The following is a 16,717-nucleotide window of genomic DNA, read 5'->3' as shown; positions in this document are numbered from 1 at the left end:
ATTCAAGAATTAATTCCACTTGCACCTTCTTTACGTCTGATTTTAGGTGCCTCCAGCGCATGATATTTACAGGGACCTGCATCCCACGTTGAAGCTCAATGAAATTGAGACCAGTGTAAGACTTGATTTTTATCTATATGCAAATTAAGTTCAATCATTTAAACATGCAAAGTCTTTTTTTTTTCTAAATTGCAGAGGCTACCTTTATTCTTTTGATTTTTTAAAGCGTTTTTATAAAGGGAATTTTTGCACCAGACTTGCGTATGATATGAATGATGTTTCTGTATATAGAAACTGCTGAATCGCTTGTTTGAGCAGAACAGGCTTCTGAAGGAGCAGGAAGCTGTAGTACATCGGCTGCGAATGGACAAGGTATTTTGAATTTTTACTCTTTAGGGGGACATTAATGGAAAATCCACCCTTGAACAAATTAAATATGTGTAGCTGTTCATAGTGATTCTGGTGATTCTATTTCGTTATTCGCATGAGAATTTATCACTCGTCTGAAAAAATTCACCGCTCTCAAACATGATCAGGATTCACTTTTAGCTCCTAAGCACAAAAGAGCAAGAGCTTCTTTTCTTACCCACCAATCAGCAACATTCAATCATATTAATGAGAAATCCAACACAGAATTTGGGGAGACAGCAGACATTGGAAGTTCCAGAATGCAGTGCTGCTACAGGACACAGTTGTAGTTACGGACGAGACTCAGCTCGGCTAGTTAGTGAGTTACGAGGTGATGAGGATGATGGTGTTGATGGCAGTGTTAGCATGAAAGCTGAAGCTTTGGAAGCTGATCTGTGTGTGCAGAGTGTACAGATGATTAGGTGAAAGAGCTGGGCAGACTAAAGGACTAAAGCACTGCTCTGCAGCACTGCACTCTTTAGGTAGAAGTGAAGCAAGGGCTAATCCCCACTGGCACCACTATTAGCAGGGAGTTGAACAGCATTGTGGTTAATGTAGGAAACCAAACTGAAAATAGATCAACATATTGATGAAAGATGTTTAAGCCAGAAATTTGAAACTCAGAATTTCACTATAGAATACATCATCAATGAAAATCACATATTCATTATACAGTAAAGATTCATATGCAAGTTGCTCATGGTGGATTTTTCCTTTAGTTTAAAAAAAAAACAACACAGATAATGTTATGTTTTTATGTTTCTAATGAACATTAACATGACTCATATTTATATTACTAAGATTATGTTATTCAGACATGAATGCAACAAGTTATATCTGTGCACACACACCTGAGTGATCAGTCTGGTTTAGTAGCACATCCATTGCTATGTTGTGAAGGAGTGTTAAAACCTTGTGTCATCCTTCTTGCCCTTTTGCAGGATAACTTGGAGGCCACACTGGTGGCCACACATCAGGACATGGAGCTGTGCAGGACTCAGCCACTAGCCATGGAGAAACTGCAGCTAAAGAAGGAGAGTTTACAGAATCAGCTCATCAATGTCCGAGGGGAGCTCTCTCAGGCTTCCAGTGTAAGCTGGGCTCTAAATTTTAGCTTTGTAAAACTCTCAATGTCCCAGAGTAATGCTTTAACAAGTTAATTATCTAGGGCTGATCTTTGACACCATCATTCTGATCCAAAGTGCGGTTAAAAAGAATAGAAAGAATAGATATATATAGATTTTTATGGTTGTAGGGATTACAGTGGCAAAAATATGTAGTAAGCAAATGGCCATTTTGTGCAGTATACAAATTTAGGGAAAACATGCTCTGTCTACTGAGATAATGTTCCCTCATGAACTATAAGTGTGAGTGTCAAACCCAACAGCTGTTAATCAGTCTCATTTCTGGTTTTCTCAGGCTCTGACCAGCTCTAAAATGGAGTTTGAAGCTCTGGAGGACGAGGTAAACGCTATTCATGGTGACCTGTGGGAGCAGCTGAATTCTGGAGGACAGGTACATCATCATCATCATCCTCCTCCTCCTCCTCGTCATCATCATCATCATCAAATTCATACTAATGACATCTGGTCTTTGATCTCTTTAAGGCCTAGCCATGAGCACATGCTCATTTAATCTCTGTTAAATGACCTATGCGTTAATGATATGCGATTTTGCAGTAACATGACAGTTTCATTTCAGTGACTGATTACGTTCACCAAGAGCTCCAATGTGATTAGTGTTAAATAGTACAGCGAATGCAATCAGACAAAAGATACACCAGCAAAGCGACCATGATAGAAGTGAAATGTAATGACAGAGATGTATTAATTACACATTTCATTTGTTGAAGAATTGAAAAGAGACAACTTCTTCACAGTTCACTGACATTCCGCATATGATTAATTATTGATTAGCATATGAAAAGCTCATAATTTATGAGCAAACATTAATTTCTGTGAAGCTCCTGATGATGTTTATAAATAATGTATGCCAGTGTCTCACAATTGTAATAAAACTGGTTTGGAATGAAACGATTACATGGGCTGAGTAACTGGTTAGCCATTTGGGTTCAAAATCGGTGAACAAGAAAGTTGGTAACATTTTAAAAAGTGAGAGAGAGAGAGTAAGAGAGAGAGAAAAAGGATAATAATATAGCTATTGAAATGAATGCCTCTCATCTCCTAAACCTTCTGCTTCGTCTCTCCAGAGTGAGCTGGTCCACCGACACCTGCAGAAAGAGTTCTGGAGGGTTCAGGATGTCCTCGAGGGGCTGCACAAGAACAATCCCTCTCGAGGCACAGACACGGCTAAGCACAGAGGTCAGCTTCTATGTTTATGCTACATATATTTTATATACATACATACATATATCTACACATACATATATACATTATACATAACGTACGTAACACCTGTAGACCTGCTCATGCATGCAGTTAAGTAATCGGCAATTACATGGCAGCAGTGCAATGCATAAAATCAAAAGTCAGAACGGGGAAAATTTGGTATTTCAGTGACTTTAATCCTGGCAGGTTTGTTGGTGCCTGATGGGCTGGTTTGAGTATTTCAAAAACTGCTGATTTCCTGGGATTTTCATGCATCACAGTCTCTAGAGTTAAACAGGATGGTGCAACAAACAAACAAAAACATCCAGTGAGCAGCACTTTCTTGCTGATGTACAGTAACTCAAATAACCACTCTTTACAACCATGAAAAGCAGAAAAGCATCTCAGCGCACACAACACAACAAACCTTGAGGCAAATGGGCTACAACTAAAGAAGACCACTTCGGGTTCTACTCCTTTCAGATAAAAAAGGAATCTGAGGCTACAGTGGGCACAAGCTCACCCAAACTGAACAGTTGAAGATTCGAGAAGGACCATGTGCTGCAGCCACATCATTGGCTGATTGGAAAGAATGAGCAGGGCTACAGGTGTTCCTATTAAATAGGCCAGAGAGTATATATCTGAACAGCTTGGGTTTAACTTGGTTGTTTGTGTCCAGCAGTCAGTGCAGCATCAGGTTCCTTCAGCACAAACAGTCCAGCGAGCCCACTAAGCTCCGTGAGTCTAACCAGCCCCCTCAGCCCTTTCTCACCTGTACCCGGCTCCCAGAATTCCCCCACAAAACAGCTGGCAACAGAGGTAAGCCACAAAAATATAACATATCACCTCAGTACACACTGAAACAACAATGTGCAGCACAGGGCTTTAAAGCCTCATTATTTATGTAGCAGAAGGAAATAAAAATGTTTACGAGCAAATGTAGTTTAACGTATTTTTAGCACAGCACTATATGATTCATAATGTACATGTGGGGCAGCCTGGGAAAATTTCACATGGTGAAATTCTGACATTTTATACGATCTAAAGTTTTGAAAACTGGACTTTCTTGAACTGAATATGTTACTCATCTGCATGTATCTCACCAACAAGTCAAGTTATAGCATTTTTACCCTCAAAGGTGAAACATCAAAAAAAAAAACTGCTATATTTGATTTAATTTACATTTTATTTAACGTGTAATTAATAAAATAAAAAATAATAAACATGACCATAAAGACTATGTCTGTCTTTATGCCCACCTTTATATATAGCCTACAGATGTTTTTGCAGCTGCATTTGGTAAACTGGTTCCTTGATTTTTACAGAGTTTATAAAGTTAATAAAAAAAAAAACATTTCTAAATCATGTTGGGTAAATATATTTGTTTTCTTATTATAGGCAGAAAAACTCAGTTTTAGTCAAAACCTGATTTTTTTCGTTTGCCAGAATTCAGACACAGTGACCGTCACCCTCCAGACCTCCACACATACGACAAAAAAAAAAAAAAAAAAAAAAATGAGTGGTACTTTGTTCAGTTAACTCACTGATGGGATGTAGGATATTGTTTCCTTTTATTTAGTCAGATTCATTAAGATGTGTTTCTTGATTTAGACCCCATGCCATTTGTTGAACTACCATTAAGTAAATTCTCAGTTGGATCCTAATCAAATATAATTTGTGTTGCTTAAGTTAATCCTCTGCCGTAATGTTTGCAAATTTACATTTATATTAACCTTTTAAAGCTTTCTTTATATAACACAATCAACCACGAACCTCAATCAGTGCTGTAACAATATATTACCTGTCTTCTCAATGGCCATGCCCTTGTTTTTGTCATAGCTCTAGGCTTTCAAGCCGCCACGCCTGCTTGTGTACAAATGCTAGATTTTTTTGTAGGCAGCTCCATGTTTGTAGACGCTCACCAGTGGTCTCAGCTTTTGTTGATTTCTAAGGAGCCTTAAATGATCTGCTCGAGCAAACTGATCTGCACATTTCATTCTACGACAAACAGAAAGTCACATGTTCTAATCTTGAAATGATCTTATTTATTCAGGCAGAATATCATTAAAATGTTTCCAAGACAGACTTTTTAGGAGTGAATGTTTATGGTTTGCACTGTGTGCAGGCCAGTTTATGCTCATGTAGCTCAGTGCTTTAGTAAAATGCTCCACCTCCTTAAAAGAAAAAAAAAAAAAAGAAATTCCCATGTACCTCTCTGCTCTCTGCCTGGCTGAGTAACTCCTCCTGATGCACAGCTGTCTCCCTCCTCCTCCCTCTTATCCTTTTTGTCTTTCCCTGTCTTTCTTGGGCTATATATTCTTCTCCTCTATTTCTTTCTCTCTCTCTCTCTCTCTCTCTTCTATCCTTCCTTCCCATTCCAGGAGATTGGTCCTCCACGGCCCCCACTCCCTAAGTCTTACCAGCCCCTGGACCCCGCCACTATCATGCCCCCTGTCCCTCCCCTCCCTTTCAGCAGCAATGCCTGGCCACGCAGCATGGACAGCTATAAGGACGACAAAGACACGCACAGCCGAAAGGTATCTCAGAGTAGAAAAATCATCTGAACAAAATATAACACAGCCCCCTGTTACCTAACGCCAGAGCCAGTGTCATATCCAAACCCCTGTGTATAATCCGTCCTTTATACATTGTCCCTCAGATCATGTCCTTCCAGCAAACTCTTCATCATTTACCATCACTGGTCACATCATCATCCTCTCACTATCACTCATCCACTTCATGTCCAATACTTACCTTTTCACTTTCCATCAATTTCTCTCTCCTCTCAGTATTTCTTACAGTGCTTGCTATTTTAAAAAGCTCTTTTTTGTCATTGACAAAGCATTCATTGATTCATTCCTTCCCATCCTTTATCCTGGCCAGAGAAAGTAAAAGGAGGTTTGGCTGATGTCCTGGCTAATGTTTGTACTGTGGCGGTTCCTCCTGTTGCTACACTGCCGCTGCTTTCATTCCTCAAAGCAATTCACTCTACAGTCATTAATATGTCACCAGCTACATGCAGCGTGTTAGCATCTGGACTAATTTAGTATTCTGAGATGATCAGGTGACCACATTTGCTTACCGTGCTTCTTTTATCATGAATGTTTTAATTTATTCTGCTTTCTTGTCCAGCACAACTACAGTTCATTAGAGGAAAAGACCAACGATTACGACTTGGAGCAAGACAGACAAGGCAATAAAGGTAGGAGAGTACACGGTCCTCAGAGAAGCTTTATTCTAACTTTATTCAATTTAATTCCATATATAAAGATGTGGAAAAGGTTTTTATTCTTCCAAGGACCCTCAGTGGGTTCAGACTTACAGACAATACCACACTCTCATAATTACATATTTTTCCTATTAGTTTCATAACAGTTAAGTCAACATTGCTAACATAAGATACATATCTTTTTTGTGTGTAGTTGGTGTTGTCCCACCCAGGACCAAATCTCCTACAGATGACAAGGACGGTGTCCATAAGAGGAATGGGAAAGTGCCTAATGGTCACATCTCCAGGGTGGGTCATTTAGTGTCATCTCCAGATGATTACAATAAATCTCATTAAGTATCACTATAGATTACCAAATTATTATTAATGATTGTTGGCAAGGACTAGTATAACTCAAATGAAACTATAACTAGGTTAGATTACTTAGTTAAATAAGAGAGAACTACTCATTCTACACATTTCTGAAAGCTATCTTGAAAGTTAACATGACATGAAATGTGATTATTATCCTTGTTCATTTCCAGGAGAGGCCGAAGAGCGCTGTGTTCCCGGCAGAAGTAAAGTCTAAGATGAGTGTAGAGGAGCAGAATGAGAGGATACGTCGGAACCAGAGCAGTTCAGTCAGAGACAAGAGACGCAGCCTTAATCTATCTAATAACCAGAACTTGGATGGCCTCAAACCTTCTGTCAACTACAGAGTGGTTAGCATTTCTTTACACTTCACTTTTACCCTCTGTTCATACTGACTGTGGATTATCAGGCATCCAAGTCACATAAAACCTTACTTCCTCGTTATATTAGGTTTTTGTATATAGTTTGTTTACTTACAGGTAATCATGGAGACCCAGTTATCATGTCAGTTGTAGCTCACTGTTTTTTTTTTTTTTTAAGATCTCAGTTTACAGTGGAATTGGAAGATGGTTGAGAATAGCTATCTCTCTTTTAACATGGCCAATAGCAGTGAAGATGTTTTATAATCTACTGTAGGGGATTTAGCAGATTTAACAGCATCAGCAGCCATTCAAAAGATTATTGTAGCACTGTTAGCACATTTCTACTGGAAATGTTCATGGCAAAATCTGATTTATTAATTTAAAGTATTTGGTCATCTGGGTTGTTGGATATGTTTTAGATTAGAATGTAATGATGTCTGTATTAGTGGTATAATCTTAAAGATTGATGAATAAATTGACGAATCCCTTGGTGACTGAAGCAATGGAGAAAGATTATCGATACTGATATTATGACAGTATATTTTAGTTACATTTGCTGGCAAATAGATGTCCAACAATCCAGGAAAAATATACAGAAAGCTCAGACACAACAATTCAATTTCGATTATACAGGAAGGTTAATTGGCTGTCTTGTAGGTGAGGAGAAGAGTGACTGCCCATGAGGTGGACATAAAGGATCTGGAGGCGGCCGTACGAGGGGAAGGCGTGGAGTCTCCAAGGGAAGAAATAGCCCGCCTACGGAGACAGGTGGAGCCTGAGAATTACGATCTGGATATCAGCAAAGAGGTAAAGCACAGTACTGTCTTTTTAGAACAGAACGTTTGTTTAGAACAGATTTACTCAACCAGTGGGACATAGACCAAATCCTGACTATTTAAAATTTTAAGTCATTACTGTTACTATTATCATTATTATTATTATTAGTAGTAGTAGTAGTAGTAGTAGGAGTAGGAGTAGTAGTAGCAACTACTAAACACTACCAGCTTCAATTAAAATTTTAAATCATCACGATTTAGCCTATGGCAAAGAGAATGACAAAATAATGAATATGCAATTCTTCTTCTTCTTTATTTCTAATAAATAAATAAAGTTTTCTTGTAGATGAGAAAAAAGTTAATGAATTGTTTAGTATTTATTAATAGTGTGCCTGTTCCTACTGAATGCCCAATAGCGTAGATATGGGTCCAATGTAGTTGATACTAAATCTTCCCGACTTTAGCTCCTCCCACTGTGCATGTTTCTGATATTCTCTCTCAACATCAACACTGTTGTCAGGCCGGAGTGACAGATAACTGAACCTTTTACCATCAACATAATGGTTTTTAAACTAGTGTTTATTGGGCAATATAAGTGTGTGGCCTCCCAAAAACAAACTGCAGAAATGACAGAAGATAGATTTTCTGATTTATTAATTTAATCCAAGTATTACTCATAACCCACATGCTTTTCCAGTTTAACCCAGATGAATAGGGCTGATGTAATAAGCCTACATTACAGTCCCAGTGGAACAGACCTGGTTTAGATCATGCTATGCCAGCAGTATTGGCAGATTATTCGGAACTGACTGAAAGTAGCCTGCATCCACTGTGCAAAGGTGGCTTTGTGAGATACTGATAAATGTTTGTCACTGTTTTTTCAGCTGTCAGCCCCAGAAAAAGTGATAATTCCAGAGCGGTATCTGGACATAGAGCCCAGAACGCCGCTCAGCCCAGAGGAAGAGAGAGAGAAACAGAAGAAGGTGGAACGGATAAAGACACTCATTGCCAAATCAAAGTAGGTTACTGCTGTCTATTGCTTACACAATTTGCTTACGGGTGTTCTGTATAGCAGTGATTTGGAGCGTTGTAGGTTTACTAGTAGGTTAGACAGGTTCAGATTGTTTAAAATATTAAATTTAGTTATGTAATTTCATGTTATGTTGTGGTGTGCTTCTTATTTCCCCTCAAATTACACAGCTTTAGATCGGTGTGGGTTGATTTCTCAAAGTTGCAGTATATATATGTGCAATTTACACCTTACACTGCATTCTAGAGTAATTTGTGTAGATAAACACTGAAACAGCTAATGTTTAAAAGCTAGAAGCAATTGGATATACACTCCCCATCCACTTTATTACGAAAACCCACTCATTTATGCAGTTATCCAATCAACCAATCATGTGGCAGCAGCAAGGTGCATAAAATCATGCAGATACAGGTCAAGAGCTTCAGTTAATGTTCACATCAAACATCAGAAATGTGATCTCTGTGTCTTTACTCATGACATGGTTGTTGGTGCCAGATGGGCTGGTTTGAGTATTTCAGAAACTGCTGATCTCCTGGGATTTTCACACACACAACAGTCTCTAGAGTTTACACAGAATGGTGTGAAAAACCAAAAACTTCCTGTGAGTGGAGGTTCTGCAGGCTGAAACACCTTGTTGAGAGAGATCAGAGGAGAATGACCAGACTGGTTTGAGCTGACAGGAAGTCTATAGTAACTCAGATAATCACTCTTTACAACCGTGGTGAGCAGAAAAGCATCTCAGAATGTACACATCAAACCTTGAGGTGGATGAGCTACAACAGCAGAAGACCACATCAGGTTCCACTCCTGTCAGCCAAGAACAAGAATCTGAGGCTATCAGACCCGCCAAAACTAGACAGTTGAAGACTTCCAGTGAGATTTTTTTTTTATTCTAATCTTCAACTGTCCAGTCTGAGTGAGCCTGTGCCAATGATAGCCTCAGATTCCTGTTCTTGGCTGACAGAAGTGGAACCTGATCTTCTGCTGTTTTAGCCCATCCACCTGGAGGTCAATGTTTTGTGCATGCTGAGATGCTTTTCTGCATTATACTGTGTTACTGTATCCTTCCTGGCAGCTTGAATCAATCTGGCCTTTTTCCTTTGACCTCTTATCAACAAGGGGTTTCCAACTACGGAGCTGTCGCTCAGTTAATGCTTTTTTGTTTTTCACCCCATTCTGTGTAAACGCTAGAGACTGTTGTGTTTGTGAAAATCCCAGGAGCTCAGCAGTTTCTGAAATACTCAAACCAGCCCATCTGGTACCAACTTCCATGCCATGATCAAGGTCATAGAGACTGCACTGTTTCTTCTGATGTTTGATGTCAACATTAATAATAATACTACTACTACTAATAATAATACATTTTATTTGTTGGCACCTTTCATAACACTCAAAGACACCTTACAGTACCATGCAGCACAGTTTAAATAGGTACACAAAAATTAAAATAGATACAGCAGTAATATAGATGAGTTAATTATAATATAATTATAATTATATACAATTATAATTATACATATAACATTACCTGAAGCCCTTGACCTGTCTGTGATTTTTTGCATTGTGCTGCTGCCACATGATTGGCTGATTAGATGACTGCATGAATGTGCAAGTGTACAGGTGTTCCTAATAAAGTGGATGGTGAGTGTATATTTCAGTATAAGTCTTTTCACTTAGGCATTTTTGAAAATTGTACTCACGTGAAAAGACGGGTAGACTACTAAATACTAATTCAGAGGAGGCAGGGAACTGGAACATACAAACTGGTTGGAATTGCAAAACAAAAAGACACAAGTGGAACAAACTATATACATTAATGACAAATGTTGACCAACCCGTCCTGTGTGTGTCCCCAGCCTGCAGAATGTTGTCCCGGTGCTGGACGGTCCTGCAGAAGCCCAGGCCAACCCTGAGCAGAAGCTGCAAGAAGAGGAGAAACGCATCGAGATCTCCTGCGCTTTGGCTGCCGAGGCCTCCCGCCGCTCCCGGCTGCTCTCTGGTGAGGAAGCCTGCCGTCCCGAGGAGCCTGGGCAACCCCTCTCTGACCTCTGACCCCTGTTTGACCCTTTATGTCGTTCACCAACCCTGTCCACTCTCACTGTCCCTCACTGTCTTGAAACTCATACTTCAGAGCTAAGGTGGCACACGGCATTTCGAGCAGTGCTCTAAAAAAATAATGTAACTGCAAAAAAAATCAAACAAATGGGAAAATATATGTACTGTATAACACAGGCTTAATGTTCACCCATTAAAGCATTTTGTACAAACAGATATTTTGAATTTCTGTAACCTCTGCTCTGAAGTACTGTCTATTCCCATACAGAACTGAATATGCTGTCAAATCAGAACGAGTGAAGAGCTTAATGTTTTATAAGCGAAACTGACTTTTCTTAAGCCATTTATTTCTCATATACAAGACACACCCACATCATGTGTATACGCAAGACCATTGAAGATATCGTTAGGTAAAGTTAGAGATCATGATTAGAGCTTGTCACAGAGGAGTAACTGGAGAGAAGCACCTCTCATTGTGCTGCGTTATATAATTTCTTATTTGAGCTGTTTTTACTGTAAATATGTGTTTGATTTGTATAGTTCTATAGTAGATACCATTTATCTTCATTCACACTAATGCTGAATCACTCAGGATCATGGCTTCTGACTGTGGTCCAGCACTTTCTTTCTAGTTTTCTTTCAGTTCCTGAAGCTTTTTATATCACGCTTTTTTCATTCAGCAGTCTGCCTTGCGGTCCTTTAACAACAAGGCGGACTACCTCTCTGTTCCACAACCTTCTCTTATTCTTATTTATTTATTTATTGTGTGTGAATTTTCCCATCATTTCATTCCATTGCATTGCATTGCAGCCCAGATCACCCCGAGTCCCCCTGCCTCCCCAACTAACCCGGCCCCTCCCCCTTCCTCTGGCTTCTCTGACTCCTCCCACATCATGAAGGTGTGAGTGTGTGAAGGTGAGTTCCACTCACTGCACAAAGGCCCGTTGCTTTTTTTTTTTTGATTCACTTCCCTTCTTCCCGTATAGTCCCTGTGCTCCAGTACTGTTTTAACACTCTTCCCCATGCAGTTTCCACTTGGCCGAAAATTTATTATCAGCAAAATACCTAATATTTTAAAAGAAACAATTTGATTACCTACAGTCTAGGTGTTGTGTTGTGCATTATTCCATCTATACCTATACAACTATATACAAATTTATTACTGTGCTACCTTTTTACACAGTTACACTGATAAAACAGTATTGGAGTGCAGGGGTAGAGTGCTCCTTTTGGTCTTGCTTTGCTCTTACATTTTTATTTTCAGTGGAGCTTCTCTCAAACATTTAGTGCCCCAAAGTTATCAGAAGGGAAAGGAAGCTGGCAAATTCTGTTAATATTGCAAAATAGTAAGTGATGTTTTTCCTAGAAAGATAAGAAGTAATTACTTGAATTGAATTTGATGTTCAACTATATATCAGTAGCCAAAAGCCTTAACCCTGAGCCACCACTTCACTTTCAGATGTGCTTACTAAGGCACGTCCTTAATAAATCAATATACACTCACCAGCCACTTTAATAGAAACACCTGTTCATCTGTGCAATTATCCAGTCAACGAATCATGTGGCTGCAGTCTGAAGATTTCGTTAATGTTTACATCAGACATCAGAATGGGGAAAAATGTGACCTCAGTGACCTCTCATCAACAAGGCATGTCTGCTGTGGAACCACTGCTCACTGGATCTTTCTCTTTTTCACACCATTCTGTATAAACTCTAGAGACTGTTGTGTGTGAAAATTCCAGGAGATCAGCAGTTTCTGAAATACTCAAACCAAGTGACTGGCACTAACAATCATGCCACAGTCACTGAAATCACATTTTTTTCCCAGCTGGATGTTTTTGAACATTAACCGAAGCACTTGACCTGTATGTGCATGACTTCATGCATTGCGCTGCCGCCACGTGATTGGCTGATTGGATAATTACATGAATGTGCAGTTGTACAGGTGTTCCTAATAAAGTGGACAAGGAATATATAGTTACTACAATCACAAACAAACTGCTAAATTGTGGGAAAAAGAGAGATTGCAGACATTTGTTCTGTGAATAAAATGATTGTGTGATGGTCAGGGAGTTTCTGCTGCCTCTCAGGACGTTTTATTTTGCTATGCCATGGCAGTGTTAATATGAGTAACGGTGAATGTCTGTTTTTGTATAATGCTAACACTTCAGTTTGTCATTCTTAGTCTCATTTCTTCTTTTCCTCAACTATTTTTTAGCTCAAGCGCTGACTGCTGTCAAGTTCGATGGTGAACCCTTCTGAGAACGGCAAACAAAAGACATGTGAAAAATCACTTATATTGTCCCATCTCCCCCAAACTGTGTATTTATCTCAGTTACTGACACAATAGGAGGAGGAAATACTACAAAACGTTGGGAAGTTGGAGATTCGAGGGTGTAATCTCAGAGACGCGGTACAGAGGTGACTACAAGGATGCGGTAACATCCTGACGGTGGGCCTCTCTAGCTCTCAGTCACATGCTTCTCTCTCTTTTAAGCCCTTCCATGTAGGACCTAATGGCAGGACTGTACGATGGAAACAACACATATTGTAACATAATGAAAGCTGCAAACTAGCCAGAAAGTGAGATTTGTTTACACAAACCTATCTACTCTGTAATGACTGTGGTGAGCATTATACTAATCCTGAAAAGATTGGCCAGACACAAGTGAAGACACAAGTACGTCAGTAACAGAGTGACGGCCGAAGAACAGAGACGAATAACAAGATACAGTGTTACAGTAGAAAAAGTGATGGTCCAAGAGGGACAGGAGACAGATACAACGTCACAGCAAGTGGAGCAAGGAAGCCCAGGAACCGAGACAGGAAGTAGCAGGACCCAGAGCAATGACTAGAGGAAGTTGACCAAATCAGCACATCAGTACCACAGAGTTGACCACAGAGAGACTGAAGACTAACTTTATAAAAGCTTAGAATCTAGATCTGCGACTCATCCAGTGACCAGAGACTGATGTCACATCCTGTCTACAGTGAAAAGGGACCCCAAGCAGAAGCCAGATAAACTACAGTCAAAAGAGATCATCTCGGTGTGAAGCACTTGCATGGGCACTTCTTTCCTCAATCCCTTCATTCCCTCTTTTCAAAGGAGATCAAGACTCACTGTGACTCCATAAATCCTCTTTTTCTTTACTTTATTTGAAATAATAGGGCTTGATGGGAACGCTGGATCCCAGTCACCAACAGTCCGGTATCTTAGAGTTCTGTTTGCACCACAGGTTCCTTATGTATCAATAAACACAGCATATACAGTATATCTATAGACAGTGAAAAAAAAATATATATATATATATATATATATATTATATTAATTTAATTTGTAATCAAAGCCATGTGGATCTTTATAATGCTTCATTTCTAGTATTTTAGTTACCAAACGTGGTACCTACAATGTCTGTGTGTGGGTAAAATGATTATAATTAATTATAATTAGTAGGCTATAGAGTTACTGTTGAAAAGTGCCCTTAGAACTGTAAGTCTGCTAGTTAAACAGTGTGTGTTGTAGGGGGGGGAGGGGGACAGCAGCTTGCATCTCAACGTGTAAAACGTGTGAAATTACAGCCCATAAAACCCCTGTGAATATGGAGCCCAGTAGTGTAACACTGTGCCATTGGGTATTTCGTTTGTCTTTTCGTGCTTAGGCAAACATATCCGTTGTGTAAATATGGATCCTGTTTGACGGCGAATTAAAGAGTATTTTTGTATCACTGACGAAAACTGACGAGGAGAAAAAAGCAGCTAGATTACAGTGCATCGCAAAGTGACGAATGATTTGCCAAACTGTACATGTCTTTTGTTTTGTGTTTTGATTCAGCATTTTGGTACTTAAGCATAAGACATCATAAGACACAATGAAACCAGACACAATGTACAAGTCATTAGGCCATTAGCTGATTTTTTTTTTTTTGTGAGTATGTATTTTTTTTTTTTTTTAAAGTAAGATAAGCGTTAAATCCAAGATTTTTTGCATTTTGAGTGCACATGATTTCATGGCGATTTTCTCTTACTCCTTTGAACTCATTAGCACATGCAGCGCATAACTGAATCATCTGATAACAGGAACAGAGATAAACGTGATTAATGACCCAGAATTGGATCATCAGTTTCACAAAGGAACAAAAAAAAGTCCAAAAAACAGAAATTCTATTTTTATTATTTCAAAGAAAGGGACAACTAATGTCATCCAAATGCAGTACGTATTTTTCTAAGCACATGGATATTTAATGAATAAGATGAAGTCTACTCGGCTACATTTCTAACAGAGAATTAAGAGTGTTTTGCATTTTTCATGGCAGGTTCAAAGGTTGGCATATCTTTATTTTGTTACTCTAAAGCATCGTTTTTTGACGCATTAGTTAAAGATAATTTTTAAGAACTTTATTTTTTATGTAACAGGATGAAACGTCTCGGGAATCACAAAAACAGCCAGAGTGGAGCTATCTAATATTTGAATTAAAAATGTAGCAAATAAGGCTAAAAAGGACTAAACATTGGTCTCTGTACATATTTTCAAACCAAATATAATCTGCCTAACAATTACTGTTGCTACTTTGAGTAAAATACAGAAAAAAAAAATGCTTGAACTATGCAAATCCATACAGTCAATATGCTTGCTTTAGAAATGCCCTCATGCAATAAAGTGAATGTATTTAAAAGTGATTTGGTGTGTGTTTGTACATAGTTCATGTCTACATCGTAAATAAGCCTTTTTATATAGCTGAGAGATGTTTACTGTATTGAATATTCATTTATTTCATTAAATAAGAAAGGCTCACTTGGTTGTGTTTTGCAAATAACAAAAAAATAATTAAATAATACTGATAATGTGCAGTGACATCTGCTTATATTGCATTGTTTTTAACCCTTTCATTCATAAACGATTTTAAAATTGTTAAAATTCCAGATTGTTTATGTTTCTATTGCTGAAAAATTCTATAATACAAAAAAAAAAAAAAACACCATTTGAATACAATTTGAAAAAGATGCACAGATCAACCATAACATTAAACCACCTGCCTAATATTGTGTAGGTCCCCCTTGTGCCATCAAAACAGCTCTGACCCATCTGAAGACCTCTGAAGGTGTGCTGTGGTATCTGGCAACAAGATGTTAGCAGCAGATCCTTTAAGTCCTGTAAGTTGTGAGGTGGGGCCTCCATGGATCAGACTTGTTTGTCCAGCACATCCCACAGATGATGAATCTGGGGAATTTGGAGGCCAAGTCAACACCTTGAACTCTTTCTCATGTTCCTCAAACCGTTCCTGAACAATTTTTGCAGTGTGGTAGGGCGCATTATCCTGCTGAAAGAGGCCACTGCCATTAGGGAATACTGTTGCTATGAAGGATTGTACTTGGTCTGCGACAAGGTTTTGGTAGGTGGTACATGTCAAATTAACATCCACATGAATGCCAGGACCCAAGGTTTCCCAGCAGAACATTGCCCAGAGCATCACACTGCCTCCGCCGGCTTACCTTCTTCCCAGGTAGGCGTCGCACACACACCTGGCCATCCACATGAAGTAAAAGAAAACACGATTCATCAGACCAGGCCACCTTCTTCCATTGCTCCATGGTCCAGTTCTGATGCTCACATGCCCATTGTAGGTGCTTTCGGGGGTGGACAGGGGTCAGCATGAGCACTCTGACCGGTCTGCGGCTACGCAGCCCCATACGCAGCAAACTGCAATGCACTGTGGGTTATGACACCTTTCTATCATTAACCTTTTCAGCAATTTGTACAGTAATTCTTATGTGGGATCAGACCAGATGGACTAGCCTTTGCTCCCATGGGCACCCATGACCCTCTCGGTGGTTCAACGACTGTCCTTCCTTGGACCACTTTTGTTAGGTACTAACCACTGCATACTGGGAACACCCCACAAGACCTGCTGTTTTGGAGATGCTCTGACCCAGTCATCTAGCCAGCACAATTTGTTCCTTGTCAAAGTCACTTAGATTATGCTTGCCCATTTTTCCTGCTTCCAACACATCAACTTCGAGAACTGACTGTTCACTTGCTGCATAATATATCCCACCGCTTGACAGGTGCCATTGTAACGAGATAATCAATGTTAATCACTTCACCTGTCAGTGGTGTTGATGTTTAATGTGTATAGCAGTATTAGTGACATTACAAGATTTACACAGTTTAGTACTGTTGC

The 16,717-nt window shown here is 39.3% G+C and overlaps 1 protein-coding gene across 20 annotated transcripts in view; it reads left to right on the top strand.

The window, feature by feature from the left end:
- The window catches only part of plekha6 (pleckstrin homology domain containing, family A member 6), a 103,072-nt gene extending 87,857 nt beyond the window's left edge, over nt 1-15,215 (top strand). For 17 of the 20 annotated variants that reach the window (XM_053227311.1, XM_053227306.1, XM_053227312.1 and 14 more), the window contains 15 exons: nt 47-115; nt 292-372; nt 1,350-1,499; nt 1,828-1,923; nt 2,618-2,729; nt 3,415-3,554; nt 5,117-5,272; nt 5,868-5,937; nt 6,158-6,252; nt 6,489-6,665; nt 7,335-7,484; nt 8,338-8,471; nt 10,340-10,482; nt 11,349-11,453; nt 12,757-15,215. In XM_053227311.1, the coding sequence (XP_053083286.1) occupies nt 47-115; nt 292-372; nt 1,350-1,499; nt 1,828-1,923; nt 2,618-2,729; nt 3,415-3,554; nt 5,117-5,272; nt 5,868-5,937; nt 6,158-6,252; nt 6,489-6,665; nt 7,335-7,484; nt 8,338-8,471; nt 10,340-10,482; nt 11,349-11,443 (1,668 nt within the window). In that variant the 3' untranslated portion in view covers nt 11,444-11,453; nt 12,757-15,215. The remainder of the gene's footprint in view (nt 1-46; nt 116-291; nt 373-1,349; nt 1,500-1,827; nt 1,924-2,617; nt 2,730-3,414; nt 3,555-5,116; nt 5,273-5,867; nt 5,938-6,157; nt 6,253-6,488; nt 6,666-7,334; nt 7,485-8,337; nt 8,472-10,339; nt 10,483-11,348; nt 11,454-12,756) is intronic. The other 3 variants (XM_053227303.1, XM_053227307.1, XM_053227310.1) reach the window with 3 other exon arrangements.
- Nucleotides 15,216-16,717: the final 1,502 nt, after the last annotated feature.

The sequence above is a fragment of the Pangasianodon hypophthalmus genome, chromosome 20, assembly GCF_027358585.1.
Source record: "Pangasianodon hypophthalmus isolate fPanHyp1 chromosome 20, fPanHyp1.pri, whole genome shotgun sequence".
NCBI classification, from domain to species: Eukaryota; Metazoa; Chordata; class Actinopteri; order Siluriformes; family Pangasiidae; genus Pangasianodon; species Pangasianodon hypophthalmus.
Note: the sequence above shows the minus strand (reverse complement) of the source record. Positions and strands in the feature narration are given on the sequence as shown.